At 45.1% G+C, this 16,942-nt stretch overlaps 1 protein-coding gene across 3 annotated transcripts in view; it reads right to left on the bottom strand.

Moving 5' to 3' along the window:
• FAM161A (FAM161 centrosomal protein A) overlaps positions 1–16,942 on the bottom strand; it is a 128,428-nt gene that overhangs the window by 78,732 nt on the left and 32,754 nt on the right. For 2 of the 3 annotated variants that reach the window (XM_069234197.1, XM_069234199.1), the window contains exon 2: positions 6,679–6,807. The exons of the other annotated variant lie outside the window; for it this stretch is intronic. In XM_069234197.1, coding sequence (XP_069090298.1) covers positions 6,679–6,807 — 129 coding nt within the window. The remainder of the gene's footprint in view (positions 1–6,678; positions 6,808–16,942) is intronic. 3 annotated transcript variants of the gene reach the window in all.

Genomic DNA, 16,942 nt, shown 5'->3' on the forward strand with positions numbered 1-16,942 from the left:
ACTTTTTTGCAGTTTTGCAGGCATCCTGGAGCCGTCAGCAGTCGATCCTTGGCAGAAGTCGAAGAGGGAGATGCTGAGGAACTCTGGTGAGCTCTTGCATTCGTTATCTGAAAAGGAAGCCACAGGAGAGACCCTAAATAGCCCTCCGAGGAGGATTGGCTACATAACCAGGTAAGAGCCTATCAGAGGGGGTCTCCGACGTCACCAGCTGGCACTAGCCACTCAGAGGTCTCCATTGTGCCCTCACACCTCTGCATTCAAGATAGCAGAGGTCTGGGACACACTGGAGGAGCTCTGGGCCCCCTCCCTGGGGTGGTGATTGGCAGGAGAGTAGTCACTCCCCTTTCCTTTGTCTAGTTTCGCGCCAGAGCAGCAGCTGGGGGATCCCTGAACTGGTGTAGACTGACTTATGCAAGAAGGGCACCATTTGTGCCCTTCAAAGCATTTGCAGAGGCTGGGGGAGGCTACTCCTCCCCAGGCCTTCACACCTATTTCCAAAGGGAGAGGGTGTAACACCCTCTCTCAGAGGAAATCCTTTGTTCTGCCTTCCTGGGACTGGGCTTCCCAGGGGGGCAGAAATCTGTCTGAGGGTTGGCAGTAGCGGTAGCTGCAGAGAAAACTCCAGAGAGCTAGTTTGGCAGCACCCGGGGTCCATGCTGGAGCCCCGGGGATGCATGGGATTGGCACCCCGATACCAGATTTGGCTTGGGGGGACAATTCCATGATCTTAGACATGTTACATGGCCATGTTCGGAGTTACCATTGTGAAGCTACATATAGGTATTGACCTATATGTAGTTCACACGTGTAATGGTGTCCCCACACTCACAAAGTCCGGGGAAATTGCCCTGAACAATGTGATGGCACCTTGGGTAGTGCCAGGGTGCCCTCCCACTTAGTAACGTTGCACCTAACCTTCACTAAGTGAGGGTTGGACATATAGGTGACTTATAAGTTACTTAAGTGCAGTGTAAAATGGCTGTGAAATAACGTGGACGTTATTTCACTCAGGCTGCAGTGGCAGTCCTGTGTAAGAATTATCTGAGATCCCTATGAGTGGCAAAGGAAATGCTGCAGCCCATAGGGATCTCCTGGAAACCCAATGCCCTGGGTACCATATACTAGGGAATTATAAGGGTGTTCCAGTGTGCCAATTAGAATTGGTGAAAATAGTCACTAGCCTGCAGTGACAATTTTAAAAGCAGAGAGAGCATAAACACTGAGGTTCTGGTTAGCAGAGCCTCAGTGATACAGTTAGTCAGCACACAGGGAACACATATAGGTCACAAACTACGGGCACTGGGGTCCTGGCTAGCAGGATCCCAGTGACACAGAAAAAAACAAACTGACACACAAGTAAAAATGGGGGTAACATGCCAGGCAAGATGGTGCTTTCCTACAGTCTGCAGCAGGTTCAGAACAAGGGGGTGATGCAGTTCTATCCAGAATACACTATGGCAACATCTGGGGTTCCTGTCTGCAGGATTGTAAGTGTGCAGCAGTTCCACAACATGGCAGTAAGGCAGGTCTATCCAGAATACACTGTGGCAATAACTTAACTCGGGCTTCCTGTCAGCAGGATTGCGAGTTTGCAGCAGATTCAAAATATGGCGGTGAGGCAATTCTATCCACTATACATCATGGCAACATTTAATTGGGGCTTCCTCTCGTCATGGCTGTAAACCTACAGCAATTTCTGAACACTAGGAGAGGAGAGTCTTTCCAAAACACATAATGGCAATAACTTAATTGAGGCCTTCAATCTACATGTTTGTGAGGCTGCAGTGGGGTCCTAATATGGAGGTGAGACAATTCTATCCAGAAACCCCTATGCAATAACTGTTATCCTGGACATTATGTTGGCATAATTTTGAGGATGTAACTGGTTCAGAACAAGATAGCGAGGCAATTCAATTCGGAAAACACTTCATAACACACGGGCAATATCAGCTACCTGGGGCTTCCTGAAGGCATGATTGTGCGTCTGCAGCAGGTTTCAGAGCACGGAGCTGCAGCAATTCTATCCAGAATACACTATACATGACCTGTTATATGGGGCGTCCTGTCACTATGATTTCGAGGCAGCAGCGGTTTAGAACAGGGCTGTGAGATTATATTTCAATCTATATAAATTCAGTTGGGTTTATGAGTGCCAGGTGCCTCTCAAGAGCTTCCTGTGGCTCATCGGATAGATTTTAAGGCACTCTCTGTGTGGCCACCATGCCTTTTAGGATCTCAGACCCAGTCGCAGTTGAGCAAGACACCATCGTTCTGTTCCTTGCCACTTCTCGCTGTTCACTTTTCTGTGTTTCAAAGGTTCCCTTCTTGGTAGCAAGAACATTACAGTTATTGTCCCTTAGCTTTGGAACAACAAAAATTTGCCTTTTGAAAGAGTTTTAGCCATGGGTGCTTCAGGGGAAGCCTTAAAAAACACAAATTTCGAAGATACATGGGTCTTGCCTTTCTTTGTCTTTTGCAGTCCTAGCGTCAGGATACCTTCATGTGTGTGTGGGCGCGTGTGTGTGTGCCCACAAGCGCACTACTCAGTCATTATACCAGTGCCAATTTGTTAGACAGCACGAAGCAGCTGTTTTTAAGCATGAGTGTGAAAACGGTCAAAAGCCTTTAACTTTTTGAGAGTGATCTAAAAAAAAGGGCTACATACAAATAGCCAAGAATTATATTCTTGCGTGAAGTTTGCCTAAGGAAAGTGCTGACCTGTGTTTAGATCCTTTTCATAAATAATGCAGCTGTGGCAGACCTACGTAATAACCCATAGTCTTGGATGTGATCAGAATGTTTATTGTTCCTTTACTGAAGAGCTTAATTTGCAATGCAATGGATCACACGTTAGCTCGATTTAGAGCTGTTGGCGTTGTAAATTCCTAACTGTACTTTTTTTGTCACATAATTTAAAAATGAAAAGTAAAACAGTTGACATAGGCGAGCCTATCCAAAGCACCACTGCCAGCATGAGCACGAAGGAGAGACACAAAGAGAAAAAAGTTCACTTGTAGTCAAACTTATCGACAATCATCCATAATCCATGTAACAGGGTTGGTGTCCTAGGAGGTAACAAAAATGCCCCAAGAAGGGACAAACGTACAGCATTTACCAATGATAAAGGATTTTTGAAAGGCAAGCCAACGAACGAGTGAAAGTGATGGGCGTGCAGTGGCCATGGTTAAAAGCCTTCAGGGGAAAACTAAATGAACATTGGCAAAGCCAACAGGTTTTGCGTACAAGGGAGATATTTGCTTTGTCAATGTTTTTTAGTCATGTTCTAGGGCAACACGCTATACTGCTGTGCAGCATTACTGTTCTTAAACAATTGCTATGAGAGTCAGCGGTGCTTTTTTATTGGTGGCAGGAGGCATCACAGAGGGAGCAACGGCATGAAACATTGAAGGTGTGGGGGGAAAAAAAGAGCTAAGACGTAGCCAGCGGTGTCTGCCCCATAGCACTTTTTTTTGCTATACAAGGTGGATGGGGCAAGCATCAAGAAGGAGGGATTTGAGGGGAAAGCAATAACAAATTGCACGGCTGAAAGTCAGAAAAAAAAACGCTATCATGCAGCCAGTGCTGCCCCCATCATAGTGCTTTTTTTTTGGTTTTAGCGAGGTTCAAAACAAACACCAGGAAAGTGCATGCAACAACACGGAGGCTGAGAAGGTGTAAGTAACAATACGGATGGCAGAAGGGAGCAAGCAACAATAACACAGGAGGCAGAGAGACCAAGCAACCACACGAACACCAGGAGGGGGAAATGTGACAAGCAACACCACTACTGTTGGAAATGGCCCTTTTTTGCATGGTTATCCCCAAACCTTTTGCCTTCTTCCTCCGATTTTTTCTGATCTGTTTTTGATGGTTTATTGTCTCTGTGCACTTTACCACTGCAGATCCATGCAAAAGTGCAAGTGCTCCTTGTGTAAATTGTATTGGTGATTGGTTTATCCATGACTGGCATATATCCCTAGTAAAGTGCACTGTGTGTGTGTCCAGGGCCTGCAATACTGATTGTGCCACCCACATGAGTAGCCTGTCAGCATGTCTCAGGCCTGCCACTGCAGTGTCTGTTTGCAGTTTTAAACTGCCAATTTGACTTGGCAAGTGTACCCAGTTGCCAGGCCCAAATTTCCCTTTTACTACATGTAAGTCGCCCTTAAGGTAGGCACTAGGAAGCCCCATGGGCAGGGTGCAGTGTATTTAAAAGGTAGGGCATGTACAGGTGTGTTTTACATGTCCTGATAGTGAAATACTGTCAAATTCGTTTTTCACTGTTGCAAAGCTTATTCCTCTCATAGATTAACACGGGTCTGCCTTTAAATAACTTTTAAGTGCAGTTTCCCTTTTAGAGCAGATAGAGATTTGGAGTTTGGTGTCTCTGAACTCACAATTTAAAAATACATCTTTTGGTAAAGTTTTTTAGATTGTCAGTTTGAAAATGGCACTTTTAGAAATCAGGTTTATTTTTGCTTAACCGCTCTGTGCTTCTGTCTGCATGTGGAATTCACGTCTGGGTTAGACTGACCAGTTGGCCTGTTTGTGAATTCCCTCTAGACGGTGACAGAAAAGGGAGCTGGGAGTGTCCTGCATATGCTGATGAGTCCCCTGGGCTAGAGTGGAGCGGGAGGAGCTGACACCTGCACCTGAAAGGGCTGTGCCTGTCCTCACACAATACAGTGTCCAACCCTCTGGTGTGTCTTGGGCCAGGCCTGGGCTAGGCAGAATCTAGTCAACAACAGGGAGTTTCCTTTGAAGTTTTCCTACTTCAAAGTCAGAAATGGGTATAAGTAGTAGACCCAAACCCCCAGACATTTAGAACTGGACTTCTGGATCAAGAGGAACCTCTGCCAAGGAGAAGAGCTGAAGAGCTGAAGAGCTGGAGGAGGAGCCCTTTTCCTTCGCTGTGTGTGATTTGCTGGGTTGGCCTGCAGTTGCTGCTTCTGCCGTAGAGAGGACAAAGACTGGACTTTGCTGTGTATCCTGGTTGTGAAGTTTCTCCAAGGGCTTGAAGTAGAGCTTGCCTCCTGTTGGAACCACCACAATGCCATCAATGATGCAGCTGCCTGTACCGTGGCCTGACTACGTTGCACGGAGCCATGCCCTGCTTCACACCGCAACCCTGGTCTCATCGACGTTGCCATCTGCCGCCATCACCGAGCCGCTGCTTGCACCGTGACCTGTGGGCCCCACACTCCGCATCACCTTGCTCACACCACAGCCTTGGTATCCCAGACGACAATGCTCTATGCTGACACAGACGCCGCTGCCTGCACCCTGGCCGGAGAACACCACTCGTGAGGTACACAAAGCACTGTCCCGTCTCGCACCGCAGACCCCGTCCACTAGCACCATCAACTCCTGTGTCGTCAGCAGACTCCCCTGCCTGTATAGTGACCCATGGGCACCACACGCAATCCCACCCCGCGTCGTACCGCTGCCTTGGGCCTACCGACTACAACGCTTCAGTACTGTGACCTGGAGACACCACACTTCGCACCATCCTGCTACACACCGCAGCCCTGGTCTAACCGATGCCTCAGCTGATGTCACCTAGCCACTGCCTGCACAGTTACCTGTCGGCACCGCACCTCCCTTCATCCCACTTTGTACCACAGCCCCAACAACATCAACGCCAGCGCTCCTGACTTCGTCATTAGCCCGGAGTTTAATCTGCAGTGCGTGTGACTTCAAGGGCCCGCTGACTTCTGCACAGACCTCCAGAACCGATGCCCAACGATGCCAGTGACGCCACACTCCAGATTTCATTGCAAGGATCACAACATCCTGCATTTCCAAGGTACTGTTTGTGGGTCTTTGCGACACTGTCTCGGCCTGAACTGTTGGATTTGATGTTCATGACGCTGTGATAGCCCCAGCTGGAGCTACTGACTTCAAGGAAAAACACGGGCAGCTGGAGGAGGCAAACAACAATACAGACAGGGGAGGAGGGAAGCAACAATACAGGCAGAGGAAGGAAGAAGCAACAAAATAGTGGGAGGGTGCAAGCAACACCAAGGAAGCAGATATGGAGGTGAAAGATAGAGGCAAGCAACAGAGAGGTAGGGGCAAGTAACACAAAGACATGTTCCCTCATCGAGCACTTCAACAAAACAAAAACGTAGCACCCAAAATGTGAGCAGTGGAAGGACACAAGTACTTGGCCAAGATCCAGGAGAGAGTAAAACAGAAGAAGAGGGTGAGAAGCTTGCATGCATGCACAAATCAGAAGCGTGCAAATTAAGAGTGGCGATTAAGCCAACCAATGGTAAGCAACAGGCAGGCTTTAAGCCCACTGTAAGCTAACGAAATGCCTCGCAAGTGATAGCACATACTCAGTCTCAGGCATGACCTAAAAAGGGCTTTATGTGCAAATGCACATTTCAACTAACGTTCCGCTTAATGAACAATCCACGTAAGTAGCTGTGATGCTCTGGGAGTAACATAGATCTATTTTTGCAAAGTACATGTTTCACCACTACAGTGCTTTCTTGACACTGAAATCAGATATTTCTTGTACCACAATGTAAAGTGTTCATTTGTTCCGATCTCGCAAGGATGAAAGGTTTATGTAAAGAGCAACCATTGGCTGTAGTAACCATCATTTGGTTTACTCTATGGAACCAGGGAAGAACACATCTACACAAAGCCATAATCCAACGGTGAACTTACTTTCACACTCTTGTTCTGAGGCGAAGCCGCCATTTTAGGGGATTGAGAATCTCTCCCCCAGAGCAACTCTTGTATTTCTTTGCAGGTATAAGTTTCTTTACTCTCATTCCTTTCTGCATTAAATTTATCCTGGGGGAAAGAGAAGAACAATTTAACCAAAGTAACTTATAATGCTTCTTTTGGGTATGTTTGGAGAACATTATTATTCATTAAGATTGTGGCATGCTGATAAATGGAGAACTAGTTTGATGAAGACATTGGTCTGCTTTGTATTCTTTCATGACTGATGCTTTGTTGGGACAGTTACCATGAAGTGAGGAGGTGTGCATGAGATCAAGGACATTCTCTGGATAAATGAGATGCAACAAAAAAAAAGACCCACAAAGTTCACATAAAAATTATATTCAAACCAGTCCCATCATCTGTGGGGATACAAGTGTTAACATAGGAATGGGAAAATACGTATGTTTGTTTTTATTTATAGCACCATATTTTGCAGTAAGCTGATTTAGTGAGACGAAACTAAGGCTAGGATAGAAAGGCAAATCAAGAGAAATTAGCAATTATCTTGCCAAAACTTCAAGGTCAATATAAAATTTGGGGTGGATCAACATGGCTTTTCATACTGCTGTTGGCCGGCGCATAAATGTGCAAATTTATTGAAGCCTCACCACTTTTGCTCCCTATTTCCATTCGCTTCTCCTTTGATGTCCCACACACGTGCAAAGATCTTCAGAGGCACAGGTGCAAATCTGCAATTGCCTAGAGCTGCACATCGCTCAGCAAAGAAGTGGAAGATATTCTGCACTACAATGAAACCTGCATCGCTGATTCATAACGGGGATATGGCACAGTAGTGAAGTTTCCCCAAATGCATGTGCTCCCAGGTATCATCCATGTCACATGACTCAGTCATGTGTGCTCTAGGCCCTCAAACATATTCCTGAACCTTTGAAAATAAGCAAGCAAAAATAAATTGACTAAATAATTTTAAGTACCTTTAATCTTCGGTAAGGAAGAACAGAGAACTGATGGCTACAGCAGGGCACCATTCAAGTAATAGAGGACCAACGAATAGTAAAAGAAGCATGCATGCAAGGTTAAGACAAGCTCGGCAAGCTGTGAATTTAGAAACTTGCATATTTGTCATGGTTTGTACAGGAGTGTGTAAACACGTTCACAAGCATGACCAGATCTCTGAGAATTCTGACTTAGGGACTCCGAGCATTCTGAGGAGGGGTGTGCTGAGATGTGACTTTCTGGGTGTCTGAAATAATGTGGGTTTCTCTTTAAATTCTTTTGTAAAGCAAGGACTCTCTTTAAGTACACTGAGAAGTTCTTCAGTAAATCTAGATACAACGTGCTACTAGAGTCTAGTGTTGCAAACAAGGTTATATCGAGGTCTTTAATTGACATTGTGACATAGAATAACGTCCCACTGAGGTGCCTTGAAAGGGGTCGCTGTAAGAGAATAAAACACCAAGGGCACTAAAGTTTTCCCAGCTGGCTTGTTTATTGTAATTTGCTCCCCAGGTGGGAGAAATGTATGCTCATTTGTATGGTAGCTGCAGGAAGCAGAACACAGACAGGTCAGTTTAGACCAGAGGTCTAAAAACTGGAGAGTGAGCCTTCCTAAAGGGGCCTCACATGATCCCTTGCCAAGAGAAACATTATGCTTATAACAGGGCTTTATTTTAACATGAAAAAAATGAGCAGCAGTAAACCGCTCAGTAATGGATCATCACTAACACGTTTTGCCATTCACAGCCAAACTGGGTGTCAAAAGGTAAGGGACTCAAAATACTCTTCAAAAACCCCACTTCTAATAATCATGCTGTGGATAGTTTTACACACGGCCTGCCTGACCAGAATAGTTTGTTTGGTATCGTGTATTTAATTGTATTTTTAAAACAGTAACAGAACTTGAATGCAATGTTTAAATAATTCTAGGCATATTAAAACATTACCAAATGTAATGGAATAATTTTTAAACAAATTCGGGGAGGGGCAATGATCTATTCACTGGGGGGGCACTGAAGACCACTGGTTTAGACTTTCAGTATATTAGAGAATATAGACGACAAGAAAAGAAAACACTAACTGAGATAGTGATATATGAGGAAAGAGCGATGGCACCAGTACAACTCGGAAAGAAAACAAACAGTGGAATAACAAAAACATACATGGTGAATGAAAGGCAGGACTGTAGTATTTTGCCAAATGTATATTAATAAAATAAGATCTTCAGTTTCATGAGTGTTAATGTTTCAACGCTATTAGAATAAGTAATTAAGCAGAATCTTCTTCAGGACATGGATCAAGTGCTCTTTCTTCAGACTCAGTCATCTCATCAGCTGTACCCTTGTAGCAGATGAGAGCTAAACCAGCACTTGATCACCTTAGAGTCTTGCAGCCTCAACAGTAGACATCTTGTATGGCCAAATCTAAAATTATTCAGCTGCAGCGATACACATGAGTGCAAAGTTATTACTGGATGAATAACACAAAATAGATAGCGCTGCAGCTCAACCTGACTTGCCTCTAGGTGACTCAAGGCAGAGTAAGAGGCAATACATGATTAGAAGTGACGTGTTCAGTTTGGTTTGGACATGCACAAGTGACTCAGTGCAGATGTGAACAACGAATGCTTTTAATATTATGATCCTCTGAAGCACCGAAGACTGGAATTAAAAACTCTACAGACATCTTGAAGCAACTTTCATCAAAAGGAAAGGAGTAGCTATAAGTGCAAATTATTGACAGGAGCTATTAGCCATAGAAAAAGAGGTCAAGTAATCTGCCTAACAAAACTGACCACACCCATAAAGGGAATAAGGCTAGCAAGGCAGAGGCACACACATGCCATCAACAATAAATAAATAAAAAACTGGCTAAGCCCATTAAAGACAGAAGAGCCAACCCATTAAAGACAGAAGCATGGTTAGCACAAACCATGCACACACTAGAATGTTCTGATGCCTTCTGGCATAACACAAGTCTTAAGAGAGCAAGCAATCTGCTGTGCACGCAAAGCTCTTGCACGTAGCTAAACTTTAGTGTCTTTGAAAACGTGAGAAAAGTAGATATCGAATTCTCAAAAGCAGCTAACTGTCCTCTCGGCTGCTGCAAACTGTAGTCGCGTTGACAAGCAACTCCAACAAAAATCCAACTTAGTCAGTAACCTTGCAGGCACAGATTATCTTCATTTATTGCATTTGAACTCTCCAACCCTGCATGACGTGAACTGTGGCTGTTTATGATTTAACGCTTATGTGAAAGAACATTAATATTCACATTGAAATCAGCCCAAACCTTATGCCTCCAATGCACTCTTTCTAGTTAGAAAATGTAGTGTTGTCTAATTGGTGATAAGGTAACTTAACCTTCAGTCTGCAGGGTTGTGTTCAGTGCAGCTGTATGAGGAATATATAAATAGACATCCTTCAACTTCTGGAAGTAACTTGGGATGTGTTCCACTCGGGGGATGTGACTTAAGCTCTAGGTTACTGATATTTACCCCTAGGTCAACCATTCACCCCTTTATCCTTCTGTAACACTAGGCAATTCAGTGGTTTGGTAAACAGCACAATTCCCTTCAAGAACGTGTGTTTCTCATCCCATTCACACCTTACATATGTACGAAAAACTGAATACAAATGTGAATTACCATATTTTCCATACTCTTATTTACTAGTTCAAGCCTCTTGGAAAAGATCCAAAAGCAAAACCTATCTAGATCTTCACAAAAACAGAGAGGTTAGATGTTAGCACATAAACTAGGAGGACATGTCTTGACCAGAGATCTAGGCCCTGACTGCCACCTCCTTTTACTCAACTAAGCTGACTGGAGCCATGACTAAATAATTAGACACATCATCCTTTTGAGGATGGGCAGACGTCATGGAGCATCACATTTGCCACTGTCTGACCAAGACTCAAAATTGTGCTGCACCCTGGGAGAGATGTAGAGAATCTGAAGCCGCTCCGTAAGACAGAGAGATTGAGATCATGGGGCTTTATCGAGGAAAGCAACTGTGACACACTACAGCAGGAAACCACCGGTGGAATCTTGGAGGTTTGCTGGCATAGAGGTTAAAAGATGTTGTGTAACAACTGGAGTGGATTCTGTTGTGCCACGCTTTATTGTCTTCAGACGTGTTCGGATATGGTTTTAAAAGTTTATCTGTCTTTACTTAAGTTCTTTATAAATGATATACATTTATAAAGATTCAGAAGAAGCAGGTTCTAGTGAGGTTGTTCTCCGATCTGGTTCTTGTAGATGGTTGGGGTAGTGAAGACAACAACTTTTGTTACCGACATATTGTCACCATACTATGATAGGGTTTTCACCCTGTTAGAATGAGGCTCTTTTGCAAGATAGTTGTTCACCGTACCCTGTAAGTGCAGGGGTGTGGAATTTATTAAAATATCTACTTGTCCGGGGGACAGGTTGCTTCTCAAATCTACTTGTCCTGTAAAAAGATCTACTTGTCCCTTTGGTGCCATGTAGTGTGGCGACAAATTATGGCAGCAATTAATAGCTTCTCTGATTATGCCAGGGCTACTACCATATTAGGGTTTGAATACTTGCAGTTTCAATTCCTACTGTAGCAATTTCCTTATTTTGCCACCTTTCTGCAGATCTGCATACTGGGGCTGGAGGAAACAGTAAGCAATAGTTCCAGGGCTGGAATGCCTTTGAGTCTGCAAGCCTACTAACCTGCATGTTTTAAAGATTTTTACCAGCTTCTCTCGAATATTTTCCCATAATAAGAAAGGTTAGACATTTACTCCGGACAATAGCAGAATTAGAACTTCTTCCAGAGTTGGGAAGAAAGTGGCTGGAGGGAAAATGAACTTGCAAATGCTCAATAGATTTTCACATGAGCAAATCTACACATCGTATTTACCCATGCTAAAATACAGTTCACAAATATTTTACAGGGGTACAACATATACCATGGGTGCACTTTTGTGACTTTCTTTAAAAATTTGGGGCCACATGTAGGTAGGTTCAGATTTGTGACCTGCAAATTGCGAGTCGCAAATCCGAATGTAGGATGGTGTCCTTGACACCATCTGTGATTCGCAAGGGCTTCGCAAATGCCCACCTCATGAATAATCATGAGGTGGGTCGCAATTCGCGACCCCCTCGCGAATGGTGGCCTGCTGGAGACAGCAGACCATCATGTCTGTGACTGCTTTTCAATAAAGCAGTTTTTTTTTGTAATGCAGCCCGTTTTCCTTAAAGGAAAACAAGATGCATAACAAAAATGAAACGTTTTCGTTTCATTTTTTCAGAGCAGGCAGTGGTCCGCAGGACCACTGCCTGCTCTGAAAAAATGTTTACAGTGACATTCACAATGGGGAAGGGGTCCCATGGGGATCCCTTCCCTTTTGTGAAAGTGTTAGCACCCATTTGAAATGGGTGCAAACTGCGATTGGTTTGCGCCCGCGGTCACAAAACAATCCTACATTGCACTGCGAGTCGCAATTAGGAAGGGAACACCCCTTACTAATTGCGAGTCACAAACCCGTTTTGTGATTCGGTAACCAGGTTACTGAATCGCAAAACTGGGTTTGTGCATCGCAATGTGCTTTTTGCATGTCGCAAACAGCGAAAGTCGCTGTTTGCGACATGCAAAAAGCTACCTACATGTGGGTCTTGGTCCCTAATTAGGTCTGGTGTGAACAAAGACATTTTGTTTTTATTAAACTTCTATTTCTCTCTCTTTCGGCTGGCTTTACTGTGAGTGATCGCATTCTGCTCTTCCACAAGGAGCATATTGCCACACAAAGTAGTTTTGTTCAGTGTCAGGAACTACAGTGGCAATCAGTGACATAAACGAAACTGGAGGGTGCCCCTTTGCAAAGAACATGGAGGAGCCCCCTCTCCAGACTCACTCAGGGCAGGTGATGTGCTGAAGGGGCCCCCTGGAGGGCGGCTGCGGGCCTTTGTTATGCCGCTGGTGGCAACGTGTGCTTTTAGAGTTCAAAAACTTTTTGGGGGGGTTTTGCCAGTGTTTGTTACAATGTTGAGGGCCTGGTAGCTCCCACAACAATAAAGTGTTACAAAAGCCATGTCAAAACAAGACACGCATTGATGAAACTAAAAGACTTATAAAAATATGTCAGATCAGTTGGCTTTGTCCGTGTTTGTTTATTTTCATGCTTCCTATAATCGTGTTGAAAATGGTTACACTGATTTTCCATTAGAAATATTTTGGGGAAATACTAGCATGCATCAACACATTTTACTAAATGACACTTCATTTGCATATAATCAGAGAGCATTCTGGGAGCATTATACTTAGCCTCTTAGCCTAAACTTTTCAAACATGTATGTACACGTATTTTTTTTTGTACTGCAACCAACGTCAGTAGTGAAGTGTGACCTTAAAACATTTATTTACAGCACTCACTCTAATAATGAAGACTTTCAAATAATGAACCATAAATACAAGTTCGAACAGCATTATCTTTTGGAAACACATTACCTCAACTGCAGAGAGTTCCATGCTTTGTAAACAGGCAGCCAAAGGGTTTGTGCTGCAGGGGGTTGGGCCTACTTGTCCCAAGGACAAAACAAACATAAAAACTTGTTGCCCTTGACCCCAAACAAGATGTCCCGGGCGTCGGGCGATAGGAATTCCACATCCCTGAAGTGTACCCCCCACAATCCCTTCCTTCATCTATCCACCCTTCTTTTGATTCTCATTTCGCTAACTAATGAAATGGGAGCACTAGCCCAGCAAGCGTCAAATTATGGTTCTCCTTCTGTGCATCTTGGGTTCTCATTAGGTCTTATATCCTTAGAAATTCCCAGTTCTACCGGTCACTTGATGTTCCCATGTGCTAGGCTCTTACTGGGCTGAGCGATACTGTTAATTGTTGTGGAGTTCTCTGTGCATGTTTTGTTGCATACAGTTTTGTGTTACTGCTCGACCATGCTGGAATAAAAAGCAATTTTTTTTATTTCTTTTTTTAAATACTAGCGCCCTCTCATTTTGTACTTCTAGTGGCTTTGATGGACCCATCGAAATTGACTAGTCCACAATATTTTTAAAAAGTAATGGTTAAAAAACCCAAGATGCTCCTGAAATCTGATGTGAAATACAGAAGCATCTATGGAGCTCACCAATTATGCAATTTACACAAATGTATGTGTTAATTTAATGTTCTGTGTGTTTCTTACTAACCAAGAGATTTCGGTGCATTTTAATAATCACTCTGTAGCTGAAACATAGGACTATTTTTTAATTACTCCTAACCTTGCAATTGGTAAATCGATATGGGTTCACTTTTTTGTCGTCCCTCTAACTTAAAAGAAAAAACATCTGGTTTAAGTATGTGTTGGAAATGGCCTTTCTGCAAGGGCATTCCCAGACTTTTTGCCTTCCTACTTCTCTTTTTCTAACCTCATTTTTGCTGGCTTTAGGACTCTGCGCACTTTACCACTGCTAATCAGTGCTAAAGTGCATATGCTCTCTCCTTAAAAGACGATCACATTAGCTCATGCCCAATTGGCTTATTTAATTTACTTTTAAGTCCCTAGTCAAGTGCACTACATGTGCCCAGGGCCTGTAAATTAAATGCTACTAGTGGCTGCAGCACTGGTTGTGCCACCCACATAAGTAGCCCCCTAACCATGTCTCGGCCTGCCTCTGCAAGGTCTGTGTGTGCAGTTTCACTGCCAATTAGACTTGGCACTTAAAAGTACTTGCCAAGCCTAAAACTCCCCTTTTTCTACATAAGTCACCCCTAAGGTATGCCCTAGGTAACCCATAGGGCAGGGTGCTGTGAAAGGCAAAAGGCAGGACATGTATCCGTATAGTTTACATGTCCTGGTAGTGTAATACTCCTAAATCCTTTTTTACACTGCTGTTAGGCCTGCTCCCTTCAAAGGCTAACATTGGGGCTACCCTCATATATTGCTTGAGTGGTAGCTGCTGATCTGAAAAGAGTAGGAAGGTCATATTTAGTATGGCCATAATGGTGATACAAAATCCTGCTGACTAGTTGTAGGAAAGTACCATCTTGCCTGGCATGTTACCCCCATTTTTCACTGTATATATGTTGTTTTAGTTGTATGTGTCACTGGGACCCTGGTAACCCAGGGCCCCAGTGCTCATAAGTGTGCCTGAATGTGTTACCTGTGTAGTGACTAACTGTCTCACTGAGGCTCTGCTAATCAGAACCTCAGTGGTTATGCTCTCTCATTTCTTTCCAAATTGTCACTAACAGGCTAGTGACCATTTTTACCAATTTACATTGGCTTACTGGAACACCCTTATAATTCCCTAGTATATGGTACTGAGGTACCCAGGGTATTGGGGTTCCAGGAGATCCCTATGGGCTGCAGCATTTCTTTTGCCACCCATAGGGAGCTCTGACAATCCTTACACAGGCCTGCCACTGCAGCCTGAGTGAAATAACGTCCACGTTATTTCACAGCCATTTTACACTGCACTTAAGTAACTTATAAGTCACCTATATGTCTAACCTTTACCTGGTAAAGGTTAGGTGCAAAGTTACTTAGTGTGAGGGCACCCTGGCACTAGCCAAGGTGCCCCCACATTGTTCAGAGCCAATTCCCTGAACTTTGTGAGTGCGGGGACACCATTACACGCGTGCACTACATATAGGTCACTACCTATATGTAGCTTCACAATGGTAACTCCGAATATGGCCATGTAACATGTCTATGATCATGGAATTGCCCCCTCTATGCCATCCTGGCATAGTTGGCACAATCCCATGATCCCAGTGGTCTGTAGCACAGACCCTGATACTGCCAAACTCCCCTTCCTGGGGTTTCACTGCAGCTGCTGCTGCTGCCAACCCCTCAGACAGGCATCTGCCCTCCTGGGGTCCAGCCAGGCCTGGCCCAGGATGGCAGAACAAAGGACTTCCTCTGAGAGAGGGTGTTACACCCTCTCCCTTTGGAAAATGGTGTGAAGGCAGGGGAGGAGAAGCCTCCCCCAGCCTCTGGAAATGCTTTCTTGGGCACAGATGTGCCCAATTCTGCATAAGCCAGTCTACACCGGTTCAGGGACCTCTTAGCCGCTGCTCTGGCGCGAAACTGGACAAAGGAAAGGGGAGTGACCACTCCCCTGACCTGCACCTCACCTGGGAGGTGTCCAGAGCTCCTCCAGTGTGCTCCAGACCTCTGCCATCTTGGAAACAGAGGTGCTGCTGGCACACTGGACTGCTCTGAGTGGCCAGTGCCACCAGGTGACGTCAGAGACTCCTTGTGATAGGCTCCTTCAGGTGTTGCTAGCCTATCCTCTCTCCTAGGTAGCCAAACCCTCTTTTCTGGCTAGTTAGGGTCTCTGTCTCTGGGGAAACTTTAGATAACGAATGCACGAGCTCAGCCGAGTTCCTCTGCATCTCTCTCTTCACCTTCTGATAAGGAATCTACTGCTGACCGCACTGGAAGCCTGCAAACCTGCAACATAGTAGCAAAGACGACTACTGCAACTCTGTAACGCTGATCCTGCCGCCTTCTCGACTGTTTTCCTGCTTGTGCATGCTGTGGGGGTAGTCTGCCTCCTCTCTGCACCAGAAGCTCCGAAGAAATCTCCCGTGGGTCGACGGAATCTTCCCCCTGCAACCGCAGGCACCAAAAAGCTGCATTACCGGTCCCTTGGGTCTCCTCTCAGCACGACGAGCGAGGTCCCTTGAATCCAGCAACTCTGTCCAAGAGACTGCCACAGTCCAGTGACTCTTCAGTCCAAGTTTGGTGGAGGTAAGTCCTTGCCTCCCCACTCCAGACTGCATTGTTGGTAACCGCGACTTTTGCAACTTCTCCGGCCCCTGTGCACTTCCGGCGGAAATCCTTTGTGCACAGCCAAGCCTGGGTCCACGGCACTCTAACCTGCATTGCACGACTTTCTAAGTTGGTCTCCGGCGACGTGGGACTCCTTTATGCAACTTCGGCGAGCACCGTTTCACGCATCCTCGTAGTGCCTGTTTCTGGCACTTCTCCGGGTGCTACCTGCTTCAGAGAGGGCTCCTTGTCTTGCTCGACGTCCCCTCTCTCTGCTGGTCCAATTTGCGACCTCCTGGTCCCTCCTGGGCCTCAGCAGCGTCCAAAAACGCTAACCGCACGATTTGCAGCTAGCAAGGCTTGTTGGCGTTCTTTCGGCGGGAAAACACTTCTGCACGACTCTCCACGGCGAGAGGGATCCGTCCACCAAAGGGGAAGTCCCTAGCCCTTTTCGTTCCTGCAGAAACCTCAGCTTCTTCTGTCCAGTAGAAGCTT

This window comes from Pleurodeles waltl, chromosome 5 (assembly GCF_031143425.1).
Source record: "Pleurodeles waltl isolate 20211129_DDA chromosome 5, aPleWal1.hap1.20221129, whole genome shotgun sequence".
NCBI lineage: Eukaryota > Metazoa > Chordata > Amphibia > Caudata > Salamandridae > Pleurodeles > Pleurodeles waltl.